Below are 27165 nucleotides of genomic sequence, written 5' to 3'. Positions count from 1 at the left end.
GGGGAGGGGGAGGGGGAGGGGAGGGGGAGGGGGAGAGGGAGAGGGAGGGGGGGAGGGAGAGGGAGAGGGAGAGGTAGAGGGAGAGAGAGAGAGAATATGCATATGGCAAGGATTGAACTCAGGGCCTAGTGCATGTTAAACACACACTCCAGCCCTGACCTACAACCATAGCTCTACAGATTATACATTTTTACAGTAAGATGTTCTTTATTTACTTATATAGTTAAAAATAAATATGTATATACATGTGTCAGTTAAAAAGTGATTTTGGGCGTGAGTGTGGGTGTGGGTGTAGGTGTGGACATGGTTGTGGAGGCAGAGGACAACGTCTACTGTGTTCCTCAGTACATCCTGCTTCAGTGCATTCTCCATCTTATTATTTGAGACAAGGAGCTCACTGATTCCTATTAAAACAGCTACTGAGCAAGCCCTGGGGTCCTGTGGTCTCTGCATCCCCAGCGCTGGGATTACAGGTGCACACTGCCGTTCCTAGTCTGTGGAGGTCAGACGCAGATCCTCACGGTTGTGTGGCACACACTTCACCAACTGAGCCATCTTCATTGCACCCCAAAGGTGTTTTCTGTGGCAAGATACACATACGTCCTAGAAGTCTGATGAGTCAGGTGCTCTAAGCTGTTACAAAGTAGCCCCCCATAAAGTCTTTCTTGGGAAAGCCAGGGTGATAGGGACTTGCAGCTTGGAACAGCATCTGCAAGCATCTGTATAATGCTAACATTTCTATCCTGGAGCTACAACTTTCAAGACAAATACAGACTGTGGAGGTGCCCACAACACACCAGGCTCATTTTGTACTTCACACTTTCTCTCTTCAGAGCACGTTGTTCCTTTTACCTGAGTCACTTCTAATTGCCTGCAGCCTGGTCCTCCTGGGAAACTCATTTTTCCTTGTAAAATCTTACATCTGTTTTTATATTCTGTGCTTATGCTCTGTAGCTCTCTTCTCATACCTATACATTGTCCCATATGATCTCAAAGGTAAAAAATAAAATTGCTGTTTGTGTACCGGACCTGGTGCCTTTGGCTGTTGTGTGACACTGTTCCCAGGAGGACATGAACATGTCTACTCATCCCAGACAGGGAACTGACAGCAAGACAAATGACACTGACATCTAACTTGGTGGCCTCATGCATTTTATTAAAATTAGTTCCAGGAACTTGGGTAAAGGGTCTTAGAGGAGCAGAAATGATTCAGACAGCAACATCTCCAAAAGTCCACTCCAGAATGGGTGATAGCTCATTGAAAGCTGGACACCTGGTACACACTGCACTGCCTGTAGGCAGCTCAACAGGTAGAAGTGGTTTTTTTCAGGCAGCTTGGCTGGTTTCTGTCCCTTCCAGACAGCTCATCTTCTCTGGAAGTATCTCTCAGCAGTCCTTATTGCATATACATATGCTTGGGAAAGGAAAAGCCTAGAGAATCTGGTCAGTTTCAGGGACTTCCTGAAGCCTTTGAGTTGTTTACTTCCTGGATTGTTTGTTTCAGCCCCTTATGAACATCCTTTGTCTTAATGAGTTCCCCTCCAAGGAAAGTGCCTTCGTTTTGTCACAAGTGGAGTCACACTGTACTGCAAGGGTGGGTTTGCAGTCACAGCTCCTTGCTCGCTAACACATTCCAGGAAGGAAGGAACTATATGACTCCTCTTTCTGTTCCCATGAATTTGCACATTGGAAGTGTTTATTAGAACTCAAAAGGAAAATCCCTATGATTTATTTTTTCCAGACTCTGTTTTTATGGTTGCTTTTTAAAATTTGCAAAATGCCATTTATTAATTGAGCTATCTGTGGCACAGGGCAGAGGTTAAAGTGGTGGCAATTAAGAAAAGCCTGTCTAGTTGTTAAATTACTTATAATAAGAATGTCTTTAGTTGTGCACTTAAAAGTATATTTATGTACATAAACCTAAGTGTTTTATATGCCACAAGTACAGATGTCCAGTGTTGGGGTAAGATGTTCAATGGTGACTGAGCTCCCAGCTATACCAGCATGAGTAGCTGTTTATCTCTGACTCATTGGAAGATGCCAGGGGCAGTGGTTGGGCTTACTTCTCACACACAGTAACATTCAAGCCTCCTCCAGGCTCTGCTGGGTTGGATCCCATCCATAACTCTGCCTCATCTTACGTTTCTTGTTCTGCTCCAACTAACTCCGAACTCTGCCCTTTATTTCCTATGGTGAGTCTGGTCCCATTTCTGCATCTTGGTTGTCTTTTCTCTGTTCTTCATGTTTAATCCCTCTGTTCTTTTGTGGCTCTGGTTCAGATATCTCTTTAGTTGAGAAGTCTTCCTTGTTCTCATACGTAGGAAAATGCTCTAACTCATAGCTACTTTCTCCTTTCCCATGCACCACATTGAATTGTATCCTTAGCACTTATTTTCTTAAAGTTAAGCAACAGGAGAGCTGGCCCTTCATTTCCTGCTATCCCCTCACGGACTAGACCTGAGTCTAGTATTGATAAGGACACACTTCTCCAGGCGGGAGATAAGTAGCGCCCAACAATTGTGTCAATAAGACAAGTTGAAATTGAACAACTCTGTGTGTTCGTGTTTTCCATCCATTGATCCAACATTCTCTGGGTGGGGGCTGGTAGCACAGTCTGCTCCTGGAGTCAAGGTGGGATAGCAGAAGCTACACACATTATAATTTTGCTGAAGAAAATGAATGGTGACTATCTTAGTTAGGATTTCTATGGCGATGATGAAACACCATCACCAAAAGAAATTTGGAGAAGAAAAGGTTTAGCTTGTACTTGTATATTGCTGTCCATTACCAAAAGAAGTCAGGACAGAACTCAAAGAGAGTAGGACCCTAGAGGCAGGGGCTGATGCAGAGAGGCCATGGAAGAGTGCTGCTTACTGGCTTGCTTTTCATAGCTTTCTCAATCTTCTTTCTTACAGTGCCTAAGACAACCAGTCAAGGAATGTTCCCACCTACAAAGAGCTGGCCCCTCCCACATCAATCCCTGTTAAAAAAATGTCCTTAGGCTTGCTAGCCTAGGCATTTTCTCAGTTGAGGTTCCTTCCTCTCAGACGGCTTTAGTTTGTGTCAGGTTCGTGCACAGCTAGCCAGTAGAGTCAATTTATAGATAAAACGAGATTTTATATGTAAAAATATTTTGAAAACCACTAAGTAATACATGAATATTATTTATTTATTGTCACTGAAAAGCAAATACTTGGTGAGTACCCAGAGAAGTAAAATCAAGGTTTCTGTGCTTGTGTTATCACATGGTCATATAGTTCTGAGGATAAAATGACCTAAAGTATTTCCTTTAAGAATACCAAATGTAACCTCTGCCCCCCCCCCCCCCCCCCCCATCGTCAAATTCAAGTTGCCAAACCTAGTCTTTCTGACCTAACAGCTATTTTTTCGGTATATACATTATTCATCACTGATCACAGATAATACATGTTTAAAATTGCTCTGTGTTGCTTCTGAAGAATTATGACAGCCACCACAATTCTGGTTTTTAAAGTTTGTGCATGATGCGGTTGTGTGGGTGTCTGGAGGACGCATGCAGATGAGCAGGGTACTGCTGATATCTGATTGGTGGGTTTCTCTTGGTCACCTTAACACATCAGTTTGTGGTGCACACTCACAAGCATCTGGATTATGTATCATTGCTGCTCTACCTACCAGGGAGTATCCTTAAGGTCCTACCAGCTGCTGTTATTTGCACTGGGACTTGGCAAGAAGAAATACAACACAGGACTCTCTCTAAGTTCTCAAACAATTGCTAGATAAATCTAAGGATTGATAGATAAAGATACGTATGTCCCCTTTATTAATTGACAAGGCTGATATCAGATACAATGGCATGGGCATCTAGGAAGATAATGTGCTTTCCAAAACCCAGTTTTCGAATGAGATGGAGGTATGCATCCAGTCACAGAGAACTGCAGGCCTTTCTCGTCTAAGCTATAGCACAAGAAATGCAGTAAACTAGGGAAGAGTGAGAAGGTAGGCAAGTCATGCTAACAAATGTCTTTTTACATGAAAAGGAGTAAGAAATCAGTGTCCAGGCTGGTTATTTTAAGTAACTTGCTACCATGTATTTTAAGATATTTTACAGATAAAATGCTCCTTTCAAAGCACTAAGAATATGTAAATCTTTATATCACACATTTTATTCCTATACTATTGTACAGTAGGAGCAGGAAACTGTTTTCGAGCTCAGCTAGGATCTTATTCTGTCTAGTGGCATTCTTGTATGGATGAAGGCTTAGGCAAATGCCCAGTTTGCTTTCCTATGGAGCCACCTCTAGTAACTTCATCCAGACACATCCCAAGTTTCAGAAGATGGAACCGTGACAAAGCTGATTTATATTTCCTCTACAAATCTGAAGCTCAGTCAAAATTGGTTAATTCTAAATGAAATCTCAGATCTTTTAGAAATTTTGCATTGAACAGCAATCCTGCTATCAAACAATGCTTAAAATTGTAGTAGTACATAATTTGATTTAATAAAGACTTGTTGAATGATTGGCTCTCCGCCTGTCTGAAGTCAGCTGGAAGCCACTGTGGGCTGCTGAAGTCATAAATTTACACATGGAGCAGAGACTGAAGAGGGGTCAACGCCAATGAATACAAACTAGCAGTAAAAAAAGAAGCCCTTCTAAGCCACTGTAACCAGACCAATGGGAGTCCCCAGAGATTTCCATTTTTTCTCCAGAAAAGACAGATGCTCACAGCAAGCCAATCACTCCACCAAGCAGACTGCTCTTTAGCAACATCAGTTATTTCAAGTTGTATTTGTTTTAAAAATGCATTTCTAGTTTTTATCTTGTAAAAGCACATGTGAGTACACTATGTGCAGAGATCAGAAGATGGTGTCAGATCCCCCTGGAAGTGGAGTTAGAGTGGTTACCTACCTATCGATGTGAGTGCTTGGAATCCAAACTCAGGTCCTTTGCATCTTAACCTCCGAGCCACCTCTCCAGCCCCTAAGCTGTTTTAGGTAGGGTCATTTCAGTTTGTCCCTGAACCTTTCTTATACTGGTTATATTTGTGTTGTTAGAATATAATTAATTAAATTTTATTTAGGCTGGTGAAATGTGGGCCCAGAGTAAAAGACATTTGTTCCTCTGAAAAGAAAGTTGAATATTTAGAAAGGTTTATAAAAAAATATTGAAGAAATATTGCTGGGGGCCAATGGGATGATTCAATAGATGCTTGAAACCAAACATGGCGACCTGAGTTAAGTCCCTAGAGCCTACACTTGCAAGTTGTCATCTGACTTCTATGTGTACGCTACAACACACACACACATTAAATAAATAAATAAATAAATAAATAACTATAGATAATTGTTAAATGATGTGCTGTCTACTCCCAGCAAGTTTGCAGTGCTGGAGAGAAGCTCAGGGCTTGGATGCGGATGACAAACGTCACCTGAGACAATAACATCCAGAACTTAGAAGCTGACAAAGGAGCTGGTCTCCAAAGAAAGACACAGTAATCTGTATGCAGGTGAGTCATTGCAAGTGAAGAGAAGGGTGCAAGCAGAGGAGTGAGGGGTAAGACTCCACGTGAGCAGGTTGTGAAGGGCACAGTGACTAGGTGTCAAGTGGCAGAAGGCCCTGGTTCACAGGCTTCAGAAATACCTGGTTACCAAGAAAATAAGATATTTATTCTTTGCACTCACAATGAGCTTGTGTGGCCTTTGGGACATCTGTAAGAGCTTTTTATTATGGCATAATTTCTTCACTCACTCATTCATAAGTTTTTCTTGTGTCTTTTTTGTGTTCACTCTTTCATAGTTTCTTATCTCCTTGATGGGCTAATAAACTAATTTTAAACTTAAAAATTTATATTTCTTTTGTTTAGGAATGTTACTATTTCTCCTAACAATACAGATATTAAGTTCTATCTTACTATTGTTGTTTTGAGATAGGGTCTCTCTCTACATAGCCCTGGCTGTCCTGGAACTCACTGTGTAGATCAGGATGGCCTCAAACACACAGAGATCTTCCTGCCTCTGCCTCCCTAGTCAGTATTGGGATTAGAGAACTGTTCCACCACACATGGGAAGATGTCAAATTTTTGATAAAATGGGAACTATAAAAGAATCACTGATTGTTTTAAGAATTTTCAATTTTTAAAAAGAGATGCATAAAATGCTAACAATTTTTATTATAATGTTGCAGGCGTGATTGGCATTTTATGCTTCAACATATAATTTTCAAAGTTTGTAGCATAAGGACCATATGTGAATTTCCCATTATTATGCTATTAAAATATATACATAATGTATTTAAAAGACATAGTTGGGAAAAAATGGCCCAATGCCCTCCTTTACTTGATGTAGTCCTGTTGGCACATGGTGGCTACTTACAAGTGAAAGAGGCATCATGAAAACACAATGTATTGTTCATAATTATATTCCAACATAGAACTTTAATGCAATCCTAACTGCTTATCAGAGAAAGGAATTACATGTTTCTAGACGATAAGTCTGGATGCCAATATGAACAAAGCATAGTGGTTACACATCTTAGCTCGATGGAAGTCATTTGAGGTCCTGTTTCAGTTGTGTCCAACTACGGCACTTTAGGGAATGAGTGGAGAGGACAAATTTCAAACAAAATACAGATCACCCGGGAAGGAAACAGCATTATGTTGGCATCTGTACTTTGATACACTTCCCTCTTTAAGACTTACTATGGATATAAGTATTCCCTCTCTCTTGTTTCCTCTGTTAGAAAATAAACATTATTTTTATGTATATGAACGCAGTTTTCTTGCACGTATGTATATACACCATGTTCATACTGAATGCTCACTGAAGCCAGAAGAGAATTTCAGATACTAGAACCAGAGTTGTGGACAGTTGTGAGTGACCATATGGGTGCTGGAAATTGAACCTGGGTCCTCTAGAAGAGCATCCAGTGTTCTTAACTGCTCAGCCATCTCTCTGGCCCTTGAACTAAGAAATATTACAAGACCATAAGGCTCTTTCCACTCACAATTCTTTGTTTTCTTTCCTGTGTTTGAATGCTATATGTGTGTGTACACATTGTGTGCAGGTGCATGTACTCATGTGTGTGCATGTGGAGAACAGAACAGGATGCCACGCTTCCTCCTATGCCATTTTCCGCCTTATTCTGACAAGGCAGAGTGTCGCAGCGAGCTCTCGGCTTTGTGGCTAGCCTGACTGGCCAGCAGGTCCCATCAATCTTTTTGTCTCTCTGGTACTGTACTGCTATTCATGACTACACCAGCTTTTATGTTGGTTCTGGAGATATAAACTAAGGTCTTCTTTCTCTTACCCACTCACTCATCTCCCTAGTCCTCATGATTCCTAACTTCATTTTAAATAAAGTACTGGTTTCACTGAGCTACAGTGAAATGAGGAAAGAGATAGAAGGTATACCAGGAAGAGCAATCAAAGCCTGAACAGGTTTGTGGTCTTTATATACCAGACATGATAATTTTGGAATGTATTAAATGGTTTATTTTTTCCACACCTTTAGTGAAATTCATCTGATTTAAGTTATTATCACTTAAAAAACCAAAATGTCATTACAACAGTGAGATACAAGAATATACCCAGCATAAAATCTCAAATGACAGAAGGGCCCTTAGAGGGAGGGGTTGCTGGTGGTAGCACACATCGGCCATGAAGATGAAAGAGAAATACTGAGTTAGAAAAGTCAAGACAGGGAGGGAACTGGGGGGACAAGGAAGAAGAGGGCAACCAAAACTCAGGGTATATGAAGAAGCTATAGAGAAACCTACTGTTTCATAATCTTATTAAAAATACAATAAAAAGGAATTTGAATGGATATGCCCCCCCTAAGAATGGATAATGCTCTTCCCAGAAGCCTTGGATTATTAAATAAAATCCCTGCATCAAGTGTGGGATATTTTCCTATGGATTGTTGAGTAAGAGAGCCTCTCCCTCTCCCTCAAAAGATGCAATAAAGGGTACTGCCATTGCTCTCGGTTGACCACTAGATCTTGATGGTCATACCTCCATTGCTAAAACTATCCCACACTTTGGTTACTGGTGATAGATCAAGCTGGAGCTGAGTTGAAAGCGTCTTCCATAACAACTAGGCTACATGGTCCTAGAAGTTTCTATGTAGAGTACTAAAGGAGAAAAGCCATTAACAGTTTTACTTAGCTGTGTGCCTTGAATTGTCAAGAAAGATGTGTTTTCCAGTGCAAGAGTCAAATGATTGTTATGGATCTAACCAACTGCTTTCTAATAGGATTTGGGGCCTGCTTCGTGGAGGGAACTCGTGCTTGGTTCTGTAAGCATGGTCAAAAGCCTTTGGTTTGGGAGGTCATAGACCCTAGAGATGAGCCTATAGCTATCAGGCTGCTAAACAGGAGTACATTTAATCTGCCTTCTAAATACTCATATTTATACCCATAGACTAATGCTGAGATAAGATTCCATCAGAGAAGCTTCTGGTAGCTGGAGGTGGTTCATATAGAAACCTACAACTGGGCAAGGTGCCTAGGGTAAGTGACAGGTGGCGTTCTCTGTCCCAGCTGAGACAGCTATAATACACACAGGAAGCTCAGACAACATTGTGGAAGAGGGGGCAGACAAAACGTAAGAGCTGAGGATGGAGAGAGAGATGACATAAGAGACATCTCTGGACATGACCTAGCCTTGCACTCACAAACTCACTGAAGATGTGGTGATCTCCACAAGACTTGAACAAGACTGGGCCCATCAATATTTTATCATGGTTGAGGGAAGGGTCCATGTGACCCCACCCCTCCCAAAGAGACTATGGACAATTAATGCTAGTTGTGGGAGAGATGTTATTTTCCTCAGTAGTGAATTCACACGTTCACTGCCCTTGCTCCACTGAGTAACACGAGCTCCACCCATGCTTGGGCAGGTAAATCCACAGACAAAAAGGAGACATGGAAGTGGGAGGGGACTCACTGAGAAGACTACCAGTAGGAGGGGGAAGGGGCTAAGGGCAGGTAACAGAGGTGAAAATGACTAAAATATATGACCTATAAAACTGTCAATAAAAAGTGAAAAAATAACGGCAGCAAACAGACAACCCCGTTCAGAGACTGACATACTGTTCTCCTATGGGGAGTGACCACATAGAGAAAAAACAAACTAGTTCATTAGGGAAAACTTGGGAGTAGAACAGTAGAGCACACTCAGTCCCTAAAGCTCTCCTTCTTCAAAAAGCCATACTGATTCAGGCTACAGCTAGAGTGCTACAGGAAGGGAGGGCTTTCTGGAGTACAATGGGGCTTATGTAATTTTTAAGTTATTTATGGAGTCAAGTGAACAGAAAGAAACGATAAGACAGAACATTGTCAGAGATTAGAAACAAAGAAGCTCCAGAGCTGAAAAGTATAACAGTGCAAAATATGTTTGATGATTTTAGTAAGTAGTTCAGACATGACCAAGTACGGAATCAGCATCCTGGGTGAAGACACCGTGAGTACATGGAGGATATAGTGAGAATGATGATACAATGTATGGAAACCTGGAATATGAGTAGAGAAGAGAAAGACTGTAGCAAACGCAGCATTTGAAAAGAGAAGAAGGCTGTGGCTGTCTCAGCAATGATGAAAGGCATTATTGTACAGATCTGAGGAACCATATCCATTCTGAGCATATGAATATAACTTCTGAGAATGAAAGACAGTTGGCTGGGGGGAAAGTTTGCATTGCTTACAAGAAAGGTAGCAATGAGACTGACAGCTAGTTTAGCCACAGAAACCATGGAAGACAGAAGATAATGGAATCATGGTTTAAAGTGCTGAAATAAAATACCTAATAATCTAGAAAATTTCAAGAGGAAGAGTATTAAAATACCTTTCATGAAAAAGTAGTTAAGAATTTGTCACCAGGAAATTCACAACAGACGAAATATCAAGAGGCATTCTTCAGGGAGGGCAGAGATGATTCCAGATAGAGTATTGGAAATGCAGGAACAAAGGAAGCATGAGCAAAGGTTTAGTGTGTAGGTGAAGTTAAGTAAATATTGACAGTTTTAAAAAGCAAAAGTAATTATGTCTTGTGAAACTTAAAAATGTATAGGCTGAAAATATATAATTACAGTGGCCTGTAAGTTGAAATTAAAGTGATTCATGCTACTCCTATTGTTTAAGATAAAAGTGAAAGTAGCAATTAATGTTAGAAATTAATGAGTCAAGGATGCATGTTGAAGGGGTCAGCAGTATAAGAATATTAAAATAGACTACAACTTACAGACTATTATAAAAGCAGGGAAAATTTAATAATAAAAATATTCAATATAAAATAAGGCAGGAGAGAAAAAAGATCATAGAATAGGTAGTACAAATAGTAAACAGTAAGACAGCAAAATTTAGCCTCAAATGTCTTTAAATGGATCAGTGTTTCATTTGAATTATCAGAATGGATTTTTAAACTATATATTTCTTGTAAGAGGCACATCTAAAACATAAGTGTCTTAGTTTTTTTCTATTATTGTGATAAAGCATCTTGACCAAGGCAACTCACAGAAGACTTTATTTGGAGCTCATAGTTCCAGAGGGTGAGTCTAGGACTATCTTGTCAGGGGGCATGGCAGCAGGCAGGGAGGCATGGCACTGGAGCAGTGCTGAGAGCTCACATCCTGAAATAGAAGCAACAAACAGAGAGCACACTGAGAATGGAGTGGGCTTATGAAACTGTAAGGCCCGCCCCCAGTGACACGCCTCCTCCAACAAAGCCACATCCCCTGATCCTTCTCAAACAGTTCTACCAGCTGGGGACTAAATATTCAAAGTATTCAAACACATGAACCTCTGAGGGCCATTATCACTCAAATCACCACAATAAGTATGTAGGACAATTAAAAATCTTTAAAATGCAAAGCATGTAAACAACCAAAATATATCTGAAATAGACATTAATAATCAAAGCAAGTTTTATTACTATCAATATTTTGATAGATTAGGAAATAAATCAATATATCCACATAAATGGGACATTTTATTAAGATTAAAGTTACATTTCTAGGATGATATGAGTGTTCTAAACTAATTTTAATCTATCAATACAGTTTCAGAACACATAAGCTAAAAAACAGACTAACAAACCTTGAAAACAATCCATGCAATCATAGTGGAGAACACTGGCATCTCTTGTGTTAGAACAAGCAGACAAACATATCACTAAGGGCAAAACCAACTTGGTAACACAACTAGCCAGACAGATTTAATTGACATGAAATGCACTGCTGAAAAGCTGGAAAACATAAGCTCTTTTCATGAACACAAAGACACTTTAATATGACCATATAGAATAAAGTAAGTGTTAACACAGAAGTATACAATAATACAAAAAGGAATCTTTCAACCATAATGCAAACTAGAAGGTAGTAATGAAAAGATGACAAGGAAATTGTCATTCTGAAATTGTATATTCTGAAATTGAGAAACAGATTTTTATAGAATATATGAACCAAATAAAAAAATCACAAAGAATATTTTAGAACATTTTATGATTAATAATCAAATGCTGCATAAAACTTCTGCATGAAATATCTGAAGCTATACTTAAAGTGATGTATGCAACCTTGACTTTACATGTTAGAAAATGAGAAGGTTCAGAAATTCATGATATAAGAATTTATCTTAAAATGTTAGAAAAATACTCCTAATTAAAATTCTGGACACTTGAAGAAAAAAGAGATGGCAGTCATAATTTAGAAAACATCAACAAGTCGGGCAGTGGTGGTGCACACCTTTAATCCCAGCACTTGGGAGGCAGAGGCAGGTGGATTTCTGAGTTCAAGGGCAGCCTGGTCTACAGAGTGAGTTCCAGGACAGCCAGGACTACACAGAGAAACCTTGTCTCAAAAAACCAAAACCAAACCAAACCAAACCAAAACAAAAAACAAAAACAAAAAACAAAAAACAAAAAACCCATCAAAAAATCCATAATTAATTTGAAAATATTAATGAAGTAGTTTCTTCAGCAATGCATAATGTATGTCCACTAAACCCATCTGATTAGTAGTGTTATTAGTTTGTTTTTATCCAGAGTGACATTTTTGTCCACTTGCTCTAACATTTGAGATATAGGATATAATCTCTACTTTGTTCTTCCATTAACATTTGGCTTATATATTTATGATGAAGAACTCTCATAAGATAAATGCTAAGAATGAAAAAAAAAATGGATGAAAATTTAGGCCTTATAACTACTTAAAAGGTATTGAGAGAAATGAACAATTCCAATACCCCCAAATCTTGACGTTAGCTAAAGTAGATACATTTTCAGTAAAACACACACCCAGAGGTCTGAATATTCATTTATCTGCTGAATAAGTTACTGAGTAAGCACTTTACTATGAGCTAGGCATAATGTACAAGTGGTTATCCCAGGCTAAGGCAGGAGGGTAACAAGTTGGAAGCCCATTTGAGTTATACAGAAGGACTGTTTCTGAAAAGCAAAACAAATGAATAATTGAATGAACACCTCATCATGAAGAAAACTCCAGATCTTAAGACTTCAAGAAATTCTATCAAATATTTAAGGAAGAAATAATGCAACAAAGTTCTCCAGAGAACAATACAGGAGGGAATAACTCCTAACTATGCTTTAAGAAGCAGCATGGTTTTGATATGAAAATGGAAAATACACTATAATCAAGTATATTGTGGTTCAGTATTATTCACGAAAAAAGAAGCAATATTCCTAAACAAGTAGTAGAACCAAGTCCAGCGTTATACAAAATGCATACCACTATACCCATATTGAGTGCAATTCAGAAGTTCAAGGTTGGTGTCTTGGTTAGGGTTTTATTGCTGTGAAGAAACACTGTGACCAAGGCAACTTTTATAATGAAAAAAACATTTAATTGGGGCTGGATTACAGTTTCAGAGGTTCAGTCCACTATCATCATGATGGGAAGCATAGCAGTATCCAGGCAGGCACGGTGCTGGAGAAGGAGCTGAGAGTTCTACATCTTGATCTGAAGGCAGCCAAAAGGAGACTCTACTCTGCAGGCAGCTAGGAGGAGGGTCCCTTCCACAATGGGTGGAGGTTTCGCACCAGGAACCCTCAAAGCCCACCCCCACAGTGACACTCTTCCACCAACAAGGCTATACCAATTCTCACAAGGCCACACCTCCTAATGGTGCCAAGCATAGTTGATTTTTGTATATTAGTCACTGTAATTCATATGAACAACCTAAAAGAGAAAACATGATGGTGTCAGAGTCAAATATAAAAACTATTTTAACGAAGTTGACACTGATTCATAATGTTTATAGAATGGATCTTAGCTAACACAGTAAAAACCCCCCTTAATCAGAGAAAGGCAGTCCCTGAAAGGAGCCTTCAGGGCTCGCCACTGGTATTGTGGGTCTATTGTTTTCTTGACATGACTTACACTTGTCTGATTGTGAAGGGTGTTCATCTCACACCATTACCTAATAAGAAGCTAAGAGATGATCAGACAGTTGCTTGTTGAAAATGCAGTGGGAGAGGAAGAGATCACCTCAATAGCCAGCATCTTAAATTAGACAAAGCAGATGGCACCTGAAAGCAAAGGCGTGTCCTACACAATGAGAAACAACCCTAGGAATTTTCCTGAGCTCTCTGGGGACAACTTCTCATTAACAAAGTTATGAAAAGTCATTAACTTTTCATTAACAAAGTTCATGTTTTCTTTAGATAAAGTGTAACATGAATTTTTGGGTTACGGCTAAACACATGCTAAGACAGCCATTTTCCATTGCTGTTTATGGTTGTTTGAATGAGAGTAGACCCGACAGGCTTACAGATCTGAAAGCTCGGTCACCAGGGAGTGGCACTATTTGAAAAGCTCTCTTCCTGCTGCCTGTGGATCTGGAAGTAGAACTCTCATCTATTTCTCCAGCACCCTGTCTGCCTGCTTCCCACCATGATGATAATGGACTGAATCTTTGAAACTGTAAGCCAGCCCCAACTAAGAGTTATGTTCATAACAGTTGCCTTGGTCACGGTGTCAGCAATGGAACGATGAAGAAGACGATGCTGGTATCTGAATGTAGTGTCTCAGTGAGTCAGTCTGCTTGTTCCTCCTATGTTCAGTCTCCATCTTCCGCAGCCCTTTCCTGGAATAAACTCCTTCATATTCATAGATCCTCTTGTCATCCATCCCCAAACACCTTTCTCTTCTGTAAACCTACAAAAGCACCTTTCTTCTATGAAACTTTCCCCTCTGTCCTCAGTGGACCTTTCCCTCTCCCCTAATAGTATTTAACCTGCTATATTAGATTTGAACTTCTTGAGGAACATCTTACGCTTGAGATGGAGGTCCGTGGTAGCTTCCTTGTCCTGCATGCACAGTGTCCTGGGTTTGAGCTCTACAATTAGGGAAGGAAAGGCCCTGTGTCTTTATATTTACATTTTTTTCTATCTAAATTTAACAAAAGTTCATTATGTGCAGAAATAATAGTAAACGAATACACAAGTGATTGACTAGGCAACTCTACCTCAGCAGGCCTCAGTTTCATTGTTACGACCTTCTGGGTGCTCTGTTCAGCACTCCTGAACTCATTCTAGCTAGTAATGAAACTGTCTCTGCTTGAGTACACGGAATTTACAATCAATAACGAACTCTAAATTGAATTTCTAATTGCTTTTACAATGCTACTGCGCTCACAGGCCTTCCCAACACTGACTCTCCTGTTTGTGGTATAACTTTCATTTTTTACTTCCACCCTATTTATGTTGAATGACGTGAAAGAGAAGGAGCAGCCTGAGTTGAACATTTTGAGGAATAGCCTTAATTAGATATGTAAAAGAGTCTGAAAAAAAGGAATCAGTCTATAACCAAAATTGATTCCTAATTAAGTTTAGTGGCTTAATACCAAAACAAGTAGAGGCGAAACAAACTGCTAGGAAAATGGAGAAGTGAATTCTTCCCGCTTCTCTCCAGTTCCTTTCACCCAGGTCATCTGCAGAACTTTCTGTTACTTTATACAGACTGTAGCAGAGGAAGAGGCCGATGCCTCACTGTGCTGGCCACTGGGGAGATAAAGGCTGGGCACATCTGCACCCCCTGCAATAGACTTCCAGGGATGCTGATGTTTAGCAAAGGTAGTCGAGCATAGCTGCAAGCACTGAAATCCTGGCTCTAAGTTCAGGGCACCAGGAAGGGGTCAGAGCAAGCAAGCCTCTGTAAGCATGCTGTGTAAGTTTCAGAGGTAGGCTTGTTCAGGCAAGGGCTTCACAACTCTGTGTGCACATTGAAGCTCCCTAGAGCTTTAAAACCAAAAATATTGCAAGGTTCAGAGTCTGTCCCAACAGTAATACCAGAGGGAGTGGTGGTGAAGAGGTGTGGGTGGTGACAGTATTTTCTTAAGGCTCCTACAGGTGTTTCTAAAGTACTCCAGAGTTTGCAACCAGTCTTTGAAGCAGAGACTAATGATTTTTGAAAAGCTAATGAGGGCTCTGAATTTTATGTCTTTCTTTCTTTAAAAAAAGTACTTTGTTTTAATATTTACACTTAATAGCTGTATAGTTTTGTTTCTTTTGCTGCAGAAGAATACAATAGTCCAATCGACATCTTTAAAATTACCTCAAATTATAGTTATATTCCTAGGAGGAAGACTCCTGGGGTCTTAATTTCCAGCTTAGTGTTTATGAAGCAATGGCCAATATACATCATGGCTGTGTAAATCAGTCAGGAGGAGTCACAGCAGAATCTTAAATATAAGCCCTGATGGGTAGATAGGATTTGGATAGGCACAAGAGGTGGGGTGTGGTGGAGGAGAAGCATATCAAAGGAAGGAGCAGCAAAAGCAAAGGGGAAGAAAAGGGAAAAACCAAAGAAGAGTGAGTGCCATAGAACCCAAGCCTGAGCCCACTGTCTCAGAGGACATGTAAGGCAGGCCAAACACATGACACTCCCAAATGTATGTACAATGAAAATGAGTCTAATATCAAGTTCAAAGATGACATGGAAACCCAATGGCAAATAGCATTTATTGAGCACCAACTATATACCGGGAATGGTTTCTTAGCATCCTGTCTATGTATTACTAATCCTTCCTGTGCTACTCAGTTGTAGTTATAATAGAAGTGAATCCTGTAGGAGTACAGGGAGGCAGGTGCTTGGAAATAAAATCAGATAGGAATTCGGAGCCAAGGATCTTCCTGTTTTGTAAGTATGAAACATTTATTGAGATTTGTCTCTGTGAGGAATGCTAATGGGATGCTTGCGAAAGCCAGTTGGAAGGAAAATAGGAGGGGCTGAGACCAGGCCAATAAAAGAGGCAAGAGTCAGACTCCTGGCCAGTTAGGAAGCAGACGGAGTGGGTGGTCCACAGCTAGGTTTGGGGCACCTGTGAGAATAAAGAGCACAGATGCCAGGGTCACATGTGGGTCCTGGTGAGAGAAGGGAGCCTTAGAGACTGGGAACATGGGAGGACCAGGTGGGCAACCCAGAATAGGGAAGGTGTAAAAATGAACTTCATTTTCCTTCTGGCTTAAGGCTGGCTACTGAGGCATTCTGGCCTGGGATATCCTACTGCATTGATATCCAGACTTTAACTTCTTTAACTTCATTTTATATTCACTCCGTATTTGAGGAGATGGGAGTATTGACTTCTATATTTTACATTTACTTATTTTAATAATTAATATGAATTTTATTACTATAATATATAATTATTGATATTACTCACCATAGGTTATCAGATGAGGATGAAGAGGGCAAGACCAAGCAGGAGTGTATCGTCTCTGACCCATCCTTTTCCATGGTTGCAGTTCAACGGGAAGACAGTGGGATAACCTGGGAAACCAACTCAAGCAGATCTTCCACTCCTTGGGCCTCAGGAGAAAGTCAGACTTCGGGAATATGTAGTTTGGAAGGGTCAGCTCTGACTTCTCCTCCAGGAAGTGTTTCCTTTATTATGGATGAAGTTAAAAGGACACGGAAAAGAACTCAGAAGTCCAAGCGTGGTTCACCATCATTGCGTCGGAAAGGCAGCAAAAAGAGAAATTCTCTGGAATCGCAAGATGTTCTGACAAACCAAGAAGGTGGTCCTTTAATTTCAGAAAGCCCTGTGCTCAATACTGAGAAAGAAAAGTCATCTATTGGTACTTATGATAAATCAAGAAGGAAGAAGACTGCATCAAATACGCCTCCCATCACTGGGGCTATCTACAAAGAGCACAAACCATTAGTATTAAAGCCAGTCTACATAGGAACGGTACAGTACAAAATAAAGATGTTCAATTCAGTTAAAGAAGAGTTAATTCCTCTACAATTTTATGGGACATTGCCAAAAGGTTATGTAATTAAGGAAATACATTACAGGAGAGGGAAAGATTCATCCATTAGTCTAGAGCCGGATTTGAGCACTAGTGGTTCTAACATAGTTTCCCAAAGGAAATTAGCCCAGAGCCCAGGAGAAGACACGGCAAGAGAGCCTGCTCCACCGTGGAGAGGTGCCCTCTCCAAAGGGTCCATGACCTCATTGTTTAGTCACGAAGAGCAAAAGAAAACGTATGTCGATTCCCGCTTAAATGCTACATCTTCATCAGAACACACATTTCCCTCTTATTCCAGAAATGATACAGCAGATCAAGAAGAACATCCCAGACCTCCACAGATGGTGCCACAACAGTCAGCTGATGAATCAAAGACCCACAGAACAGAACCACCCAGCACTCCAGCAACCATGGTCCCTGAAAGAGCAAAGAAAGAACTAGAACAGAACTCACAAGAAATGAAAAGTTCAGAGGATGATGCTACAGTCTTGTCAGGCTCAGTTGATGATGGGAGACAGGAAGGCACGGTTTCTGTCAACAATTCCATGTCATGGGAGGCAGAAAAGGAGTCTTTGGAGACAGGACCACCAAGACCAGCACCAGCCATCCAAGAAAGGTTTGAACCAGACATGGAAGGGCTAGAGCCGATTTCAACAGAAGAAATAGAACAAGTGTCTGAATATGTGACCTCATCTGAGCCCATAGCCCCCAGAGAAGAGGAGCATGCGCCTGAGCCCATAGTCCATAGAGAGGAGGAGCATGCGCCTGAGCCCATAGTCCATAGAGAGGAGGAGCATGCGCCTGAGCCCGTAGTCCACAGAGAGGAGGAACATGCGCCTGGGCTCACAGTCCACAGAGAGGAGGAGCATGCGCCTGAGCCCATAGTCCATAGAGAGGAGGAGCATGCGCCTGAGCCCGTAGTCCATAGAGAGGAGGAGCATGCGCCTGAGCCCATAGTCCATAGAGAGGAGGAGCATGCGCCTGAGCCCATAGTCCATAGAGAGGAGGAGCATGCGCCTGAGCCCGTAGTCCACAGACAGGAGGAACATGCGCCTGGGCTCACAGTCCACAGAGAGGAGCATGAACTTGAGCCACCTCTCTCCCTTGCATCACAAGAACTAGAGAGGGGAGTGGAAACTTCTACACCAATCATGGATACCACTGAACCCGAAGATTCTAGTCTAGAAGAAGAAATCATAGAACTTGATTTCCCTGAAAGTCCTTTAGTTTCTGAGAAGGCTTCCCCATCGCCTTTGTCCCCTGAAGTGGAGCACAGAAAAGAGTCCATTCTACCATCACAGATGACATTCACACCTGAACATATCACTTTGTCTGAGGAAGAAACAGAGGAAATCGAGTCTGTTTCTCCTGATTCTGCTTTTGTATCTGAATATTCAGTCCTACAGGATTTGAACCGTAAACCAGAGACGCTAGAAGTAGAGGCAGTCTCTGTATCTGAAGTGAAATCTAGCTCTGAACCTGCAGTCTTTTCAGAGGATGACGAGGAACGTGAGTCTTATTCCCCAGCTGTGACCTCTGTATCTGAGCACTCTCTCTCTCCATCCACCACAGAGAAGACACCTGCCACCCAGTTCCCACTCTTTTCAACAGTTTCACCAGATGATCTGGTCCTGTCTGGAGATGAGGCCCCAGAGAGTACGCGCCACTCACCAGATTCCGTATCTGTGGCTGAGTATTCTGGTCCAGAGCATGTGCAAGAGTTGCTGGTGCGAACAGGTGGCCACAAGCTCCCATTAAAGTCCCAACATGTTTCTGAGCCCATTATTCAGGCAGAAGATGAGAAAGAAGACATTGGGATACTTTCCCCAGCTGTGGATGCTGCTTCTAAATACCCTCACTCACTATCACTAAGTGAGAAGGCTCCTGAATGCCATTTGCCACCATCCCTGGCTGCCACACTGAGACAAGCAGCTCTATCGGAAGATGAGGGTCTGGAAAGTGGAAGTTTCACATCAGATTCAAAACTGGCATTTAAACCCTCAGTTCCACAGAATGCAACACAGGAATCCCCCCCAAAGACAATAGATGACATGTCCCAGTTTGAACCAAAAGTTCTTTCTGAGCCTGCAACCTTGTTAGGAGAAGAAAAGGAAGCCTTTGGGGTATCTTCATCCAGTGAGGTCTCTGCAGATGACCGTGCTCTCCTCCCACAAACCACTGAGCTGCTTTCTGAAAGTCAGGCCCCACCTCCCTGGGCCACCTCATCGGAACATGTGGTCCTGTCAAAAGAAGGGAGCAGAGAGGACCAGCAGCGCTCATTCTCTTCCACACCAGAGCTTGTCCCCACATCTCCTCTGCTTTTGAAGGGTGCCTCCTCACCCGCAGGTCTATCAGAGCAAGGGCAGGAAGAAGACAACATTGGGCCCCTTTCCCCTGATTCTGCGTTTGCGTCAGAATTCTCATTCTCACCCTATCCAACTCAGGAACTAGAGAAAAGAGAGCTGGGGCGTGATTCTCCACTGTGCTTGACGTCGCCCTCTGAGCACACTGTTCTGTCTGATGAGGACACCGAAGAGGCTGAACTCTTTTCTCCAGATTCAGCATCACAGGTTTCAATCCCACCATACAGAATCGCAGACACAGAGGGAAACGTAGTCGAGCCAGATGAATTGCTGTCTACCAGGCCTGCTTCAGACTATCCCTATGTCTCAGAGGCAGATGAAGAAGAGACGGGGTCCTCAGTGGTCACGCCTGTGCCCGAGCATGCTGATCCATCACAGGAACGGAAAGAGGAGTCTTTCCCTTTTATGCCTGTGTTTGAAGATCTGAGCCTGACACCTTCAACAGATTGGACAGGCCAAGCAGAAACTGTGCCAGATGTTCCAACAATTTCAACCTCTGTATCTGAATATCTCATCCTGGCACAGCAGCAGAAAACTCAAGCATCTTTGGAGCCTGAAGCTGAAGATTCGGTACCACCACCTTTAACCAGTGAAGGGGAGAAGAGAGAGGCTAAGAGTAGTTCACCAGCAGTCATGATAGCAGCTTCTTCATCTTCACTCTCGTCGGTGGTAAAGGAAGAATTTTTGCCCATATCCATTTTGCCCACATCTCAGTCCTCAGTTTCACCTGAGTCAGCCTGTGTGCTTAAGACAGAACAGGAACCCAAGGCTTCACTCACTGTAACAAGTGCAGATGAACAGATGGCTTTGCCCAAAGTCGGAAGGGAAGAAACTGTGCCGGATTCTCAAGAGGCAACAGCACACGAATCACAGGATCAGACACCAGAGCCTCAGCCCCCAAATGTTCCAGGGTCTGGGATGAAATATTCAGTTTTGTCTGACTTGGGAGATGAGCCAAAGGCGGATGTCAAACCCAATTTAGCTCCAACTGTGACTTCTGAACTAGAACAGAGAATGTTGTCAAAGAATGAGCCTGAAGTGGCAAAACCATATTCACCTCCAGAGGAAACATCTATTTCTGGACGTAAGGTTTTATCTGCAGTGAAAACAGAAGTGAAACAGGAGTCCAAATCCAGGGACCTTCCTGCAGCTTCATTGGGAACAGAGAGGGAAGTCGAGCACCCACCTGTACCACCAGCACTTCCAGCTTTGTCAGAGGAAATGCAGAAAGAGACCAGTCTCTCTGCCACCACAGTGCCAGTAACTAAGCTTGACTCAAATTCAACTGAATTAGGCAGAGATGAAATCCTGACAGATCCATCTCTCGCCAGCCCTGTGGAACGCCCAGGCTTAAAGGGAGCAGGGAAGAGTGAGTTAGGACGTGGTTTGCCATCGCCCAGCTCGTCTATAGCTGAGCACACAGTTCTCAGAGGGGAAGAGAAGGAATCAATTAAAGGAGCTGCTGCTGTCTTTGCCAACTCTTCATCCGGAGGTTCAGCTTGGCCAGAAGAAGAGGAAGAAAGGAAATTAGATTCATCTCTGAGATTATTATCTCCCTCAGAGCTCTCTGTTTGGTCAGAAGTAGAAACTGAAGAAGTTAAACCTGGGTTGCCAGTATCCAAAGTGCCCTCAGATGTGGCCGGGGAAACCAGGGTAGAAGACAAACAAGGCTTTTCACTCTCTCCAGCTCTCCATTCTGAATGCTCCATTTCACCCCACAAAAAGAACTTGGTGTCTGTCTCAGCGGTGTTAGGGCCTGAACCTAAACATCCCATCAACTCAGGTAGTGAGGTAGAGAGAGAAGATAGTGAGCCTCCGCCATTGCAAGTGTCACCCACACCCAAATTCACAGTGCCAAATGACAATCCCAAGGAGATAATAAGGTCTCCTAATTCTGAAAATGTAGTGTTAGATGATTTAGTCCCAACATTGCTGGCCCTCGGAGATGAGTCAAACAGACAAGGAGAGGAGATATCTTCTCCAGTTCTGGGGAGTTTCCCATCAGGAAAGCAGGAACTCATAAAGATCCCCCCAGAGCCTAAGAAGTACAAACAGTCATCAGAAGTGCCAACTGCTGCATCAGAACTTATTGACAGTAGAGACAGAGATGGATCCTTAGGTAGAGAACCAGTAAAACCCACTGGAACTGAACCAGGGCCTTCTATCTTAGAAAAAGGCCTCACTGAGCATAGGAGCAGAGGAAAAGAAAACGAAGAAAACAGGGAGCTTCCTGTGCCTGCTACATCTCCATTAGAGACTGCTTCTTTTGACCTCCCCATAGAGCAAACAGAGCTTAAAAAGACCCTTCATGAGGGTCACACTGTTAAGGTACCTGATGTGAGCAGCTCTTTTACAGGTAAACCAGATCTGGGTATTAAACAATTAGCAGAGAAGAAAGAGAATTTGGAACAACCAAAGCCATTAATGACAACTGAGCCTGACAGTGTTACAGGAACAACAGTGAAGGAGACTCTCGTTTCTCCAAAAGATAACACCTGGATGCTGGAAAAGCCAGATGGCTTCGCCAATGAGCATGAAGGTAGAAAACCAGGATCCAGCCAGCTGGCATCATCTGAGAGCAGTGATCTGATGCCAGAGAAAGTTGGGGCTGCTCCATTGGATACAGATCACACATCTGGAATCAGGAAGCAGGTTCTACTCCAAGCTGTGGAAGAACCCCATTTGCCATTGCAAGAACAATTTTCTATCCTTCCTGTATCTAGTGACAAGGTAGAAACTTTATCCACTAAGACCTATCTTTCCGAAGAAACAAAGACTGTGGTTCCTGTTGGAAAGGTGGATAGAGGTGGAACAGAGGAGAGGCAAGATGGTTCTTTCACAGCAAGTGACAATTCAGTATCAGAGAAAACAAATACAGAATTTCCCAGGCCTTACAAAGAAGATGTCCAGATGGAAATCAAACTACCTCTTGAAAGAACTCTCCAGAAATCAGAGACTGGCCCATCAGTGGATCAGGTAAAGGCAGAAAATACCCCAGTTCCTGCCAGCACAGCACATTTCCTGGCTGATGCTGCAAAAACCACACTGGGCAAAAACCAAGAAGCAAGCATAGCACCAGTGTCTGGTGAGAAGCCATCTCAAGAACCCAGACAGATTCAGTCAGAGGCCGGAGATGATGCTGAGGAAAGGAGAAAGACAGCCTCTGATGTGGAAGTACTCACTCCAAATAAATCTGTCCCTGCTGAGAAAGCAAATATCACACCTCAACCTCCAGAGACCCCAGTGGTGTCACAAAAGCCATCTGAGAAGTCACTGGTCTCTGAGCAAGGTCTTCCTGCAGAGAAGGGAAAGAAAGGGATTTCATCTTTCAAGTCATGGATGTCTAGTTTATTGTTTGGATCAAGCACTCCAGATAATAAGGTCACTGACAACGAAGCTCCAGAATCACAGCCAAGTCCCTCTGTAGAGAAAGTAGTAACTGCTGTAGAGCCTAAAGGTACAGTTCCTGCTGAGGTTAATGCAGCTGAGAAACCAGGGGTTCATTCATTACCTGAGGTCACAGTTAAACTGGCTGAGGAACCCAAGGGTGTTTCAGCTAAATCCAGTGAAAGTCAAAACCTTAAAGAAAAACTCACATTTTTATCAAATGCAGATGTTTTAAAGCAGCCTACATCTAACTCTGAAAACTATGGGAAGAAAGAGCTCCCAGGCTTTTCAGAGGGAATGGGTGAAAGCTTAGCTACTTTAGTTGGTGACGAACATCCTGGAATTCACCCTCATTCCCCTGCGAGTGAGAAAGTAGGTATGGACGAAGCCCAAAACATGGTTCCTCTTCATATTACTGAGAGCCAAAGACGTCAGAAGCCAGAGATCTCTCCCCCATCTATGTGGAGTATTTCTGCTCTTAAGGAAGAGCCAAGCAGTGATCACAAAGAAGCATGGCTCTTGTCATCTGACGTAGTAGATAGAATGCCACAACAGCCAAAATCAGCTCCATCCGCCTTCACAAGGATGGACTCAGAGAAGCCAGCACCAATGATTTTGCCAGTGGAATCAAAAGGCAGTTTAATTGATCTTGGTGAAGACAGACTGAGACAAGAAATGCCAAAACCCACTTCTCTGGAACATCGTGAAGAGGAAGTGGAACGCCCAACGGAGGAGAAGGATGGCTGGGGAACTAGATCATTTTCCTTGGCAGGGAAGAGGGGGCTGGCAGAGAAGCATGAAATCATGGCTCCCTTGGAACTCAGGGAAAATAAAGCAGTAGGAGAGTTGCAAACGATGCCGGAATCGCGACCTTTCAAATTGGAAGAATCAAAAGCTGCTGAGAGGCTGGGACAGCGCATCTCTCCCAGTGAAGAGCTCATGGAAAAACCCAGCGAGACTCTTGCTTCAGAGAGGAGAGAAAAGGAAGTGCAGGAATGGGCATTTTCAGAAGGAGAGAAGCAGGAATACCTATCCTACTCTCCCCCTGCAGCCATGCCTGTGCCTGAAGCATCAGCTGTCTCTTTGGATAAGGTCCAACCACCTTCACCAGCTAAATCACCACCAGTTATTGAAAAACCAGAACATATATTCACAGAGGCATACCCAAAGATTAGAGAGAGAAAGGCAGCAGAAACTCATCCACATCCCCAAGAAGAAGGTAAAACCTTAGGAGAGAAAGCCAAGGTTTCCAGTGTGGAGCCTCCCCATGGAGAGGAAATGGATTCTTTTACTCAGGGAGGAAATCTGGAGTTGGAAAAGTCACATGAGAGTAGAGTGGATCTCAAAGAGGAAAGGAGGCAGCTTGTGATGCCAGAGTTGTCCCTTGGTGCTTCAGTGGCTGCTGAAGATGGAAGTGTGCAGCCCAGCCCCCTATCTAAGGATGCTGAGAGGACATCAGAGGGCATGACTGGTGAAACAAAGAATGTAAGAGCACCGTCGACTCAGCTGTCAGTCATAGAACCACAAACTCTTGTTTTAGGAACGTCTCTAAAACATACAGCGAAGAAACAAGAAACATGGTCAGACAGGCCTACAGTCCACACTATCCAGACATCTAAAGATCACCCAGAAGAGATGCCGAAACAGTCTGTTCTTATTTCAAAGCATCACATGGGAGCTATGGAGGATGTGCACAGAAATGAGCCACCAGCTTCAGCAGCAAGCAACTATACTCAGTTTATGCTTAGTGCATCAGCAATCAGTGCTGATGGAGTGTCTCCTATGGGAGGTACACCCCAGGAGCCTGAAGGCACCTCTGTGAAAGATGAAGAATTTTCAGTAACCAGCAAGCCAGCTGGACTTTCAGAAGATCAGAAGAGTGCCTTTAGCATCATTTCCGAAGGCTGTGAGATATTGAATATTCATGCCCCTGCCTTCATCCCTTCAGTGGATCAGGAAGAAAGTGAACAAATGCAAGATAAGTTAAAGTATTTGGAAGAGAAAGCCTCATTTAAAAGCATATCTGTTCATGATGAGAGGAAGGCAGCTGCTTCCGGTAAAACACAGAAGAGCAAGTTAGAAGTTCCTGATAGGAAAATCACATCACTGATGGAAAACAAGCCAAAGGAAACTCATAAGACAGACGAGGAGATAGCCACAGACTTAGAAATGGGTGACTTCACATCTGCCCAACCCACTGTTTCTGGTGAAGAAGATTATTTTGAAAAATATACTTTGATTGATTATAACCTCTCCCCTGGCTCAGAAAAGCAGAAATCAACTGTTGAGGAATCCTCAGAGGAAGCCACAGAAACTCTGACTCCTTTCCCAGAAAGTTCAGCTGAACAGCCCCTAGACCACAAATATGACTTAGTCAAGTTAGATGAAAGCTTTTACGGGCCCGAAAAGGACGGTAGCAATTTATCTCATGCAGAAATGCAGAAATCTTTGGTTATCCAAAAACCAGATGATAGAAATGCTCCAAAGGGTATCAGTAGAGATGTGGACTCCAGGTCTCCTGGGATGCCTTTATTTGATGTGGAAGAAGGAGTTCTGTCAAGAAGACAGATATTTCCCACCACCGCCAAGCCTGTCAACCCCGAGCTGCTAGAGGAGCCACCCGCACTTTCCTTCTTCTATAAGGATCTGTATGAAGAGGCATTTGGGGAGAAAAATGAAGGAGAAACGGCTTCAGAAGGTGACAGTGTGGATTCTGAGACATCATTTCCAAGGAGATATTCTGACACCGATGACGGAACGGGTATGTATTTTGAGAAGTACATACTCAAAGATGACATTCCTCATGACAAATCTGTAACTCAAGAAGATCAAGGCCAAGGCCTGGAAGAAAAGCCAGTTGGTGAAGAGGATTCACAGCAACTGAGAGTTGCAGAAAGAGAAATCGGGAGAAAGCCTGAAACTAGTTTTTGGGAGAAGAATCTGGAAGAACAGTACAAGGTGGTTGACAGGGAAGGAGAACCCATAGGCCACATGGATACCCTTGATGAGGCAGCAATGCAGCAGAAAGCTCCCATTACAGAGCAAGTCAGAGCAGTCACCCAGAAGATGAGCTACGCAGTTCCATTCGAAGATACCCACCATGTTCTGGAGAGTGAGCCAAGCAGTCAGGGTAATGAAACAGGAAATGCAAGCCCAGAGGTCAATCTAAATGTCCCAGTACAAGTGTCTTTCCCAGAGGAAGAATTTGCAGCAGGTGCCACTTATTCTCCTGAAGTATTGCAAGAGGAGCTGGTCCCATCTATTTCATGTGAAGAGAGGCTCCACAATATTCCTGTGCAGGATGAGTATGACTTTGTTGACTCTCTGAATCAGGAAACGGCCAGTCAAGGTATCTTACCAGAAGAACCATGTTCAGAATCTTCATCCAAAGAAGTGTTATCTCAAGAAACAGAATCTTTTGAGCACATCAGGGAACAAGAACTCATGAGTGAGGAGGAACTGAGAATGTCTGCTTCACAGGAAGAATGGGACAGAAGGGGAGAAGACCAGTCAGCGACAGAATCAGTGACTGCTAAGACACAAAAGGAACAGAAAAAGGCCCAGGTTGAATCTTACTGCTATACCTGCAAAAGCCTGGTTTCTGAAATGGACAAGGTGCTGGACATTCACAAAGACCACGAGGTTTCAGCACTCGACACAGCTATAAGTGCTGTTAAGGTAAACCAACTTAACACACACAAATTGTACATAGATATTGGGTTTGCTTTCATATTTTCTTAAAAATGGCCAGTATTTGATATTTATTTTAAGCAAAATGGTCTGAAAACATATGGATATTTCCCTAAGAATTTAGTTATCACTAACTTATCTATTATTTTTACAGGTAGGTTATATGTCAGAGCATTTTTCTAGGTTCTTAGGAGCTTGCTATCTCAATAACAAAGACCCTTAATGTTATAAAAAAGTAAAATGCTTTTAGCATCAATAGTTACACATTTGCACACAAAGCAAGTTACTTTTGCCATCAATAATATTGTCCTTTAAAATATGTCTAGTGCCCTGACCAATTCTAATCTAAGTGCTAAAAATGCTTAAAACAGTAAGATTTTAATTTTGAGTCTCATCATATCCCATCCCTCCAGAGATGCTGCTGAGAAACATGGGACCACTGAGCACCCATCCACTGAGAACTGATCCACTGAGTACTCATCC

General features: G+C 42.4%; 1 protein-coding gene across 1 annotated transcript in view; it reads left to right on the top strand.

The window, feature by feature from the left end:
• The window catches only part of Cmya5 (cardiomyopathy associated 5), a 92929-nt gene that overhangs the window by 17951 nt on the left and 47813 nt on the right, over nt 1-27165 (top strand). Inside the window, exons 2-5 of the mRNA XM_028760154.1 lie at nt 16659-19078; nt 19163-21007; nt 21338-22238; nt 22647-26670. Coding sequence (XP_028615987.1) covers nt 16659-19078; nt 19163-21007; nt 21338-22238; nt 22647-26670 — 9190 coding nt within the window. The remainder of the gene's footprint in view (nt 1-16658; nt 19079-19162; nt 21008-21337; nt 22239-22646; nt 26671-27165) is intronic.

This window comes from Grammomys surdaster, unplaced genomic scaffold, assembly GCF_004785775.1.
Source record: "Grammomys surdaster isolate TR1022 unplaced genomic scaffold, NIH_TR_1.0 126391, whole genome shotgun sequence".
Lineage (NCBI taxonomy): Eukaryota > Metazoa > Chordata > Mammalia > Rodentia > Muridae > Grammomys > Grammomys surdaster.
The sequence above is the reverse complement of the archived record's forward strand: the minus strand, read 5'-3'. Positions and strand labels throughout refer to the sequence as shown.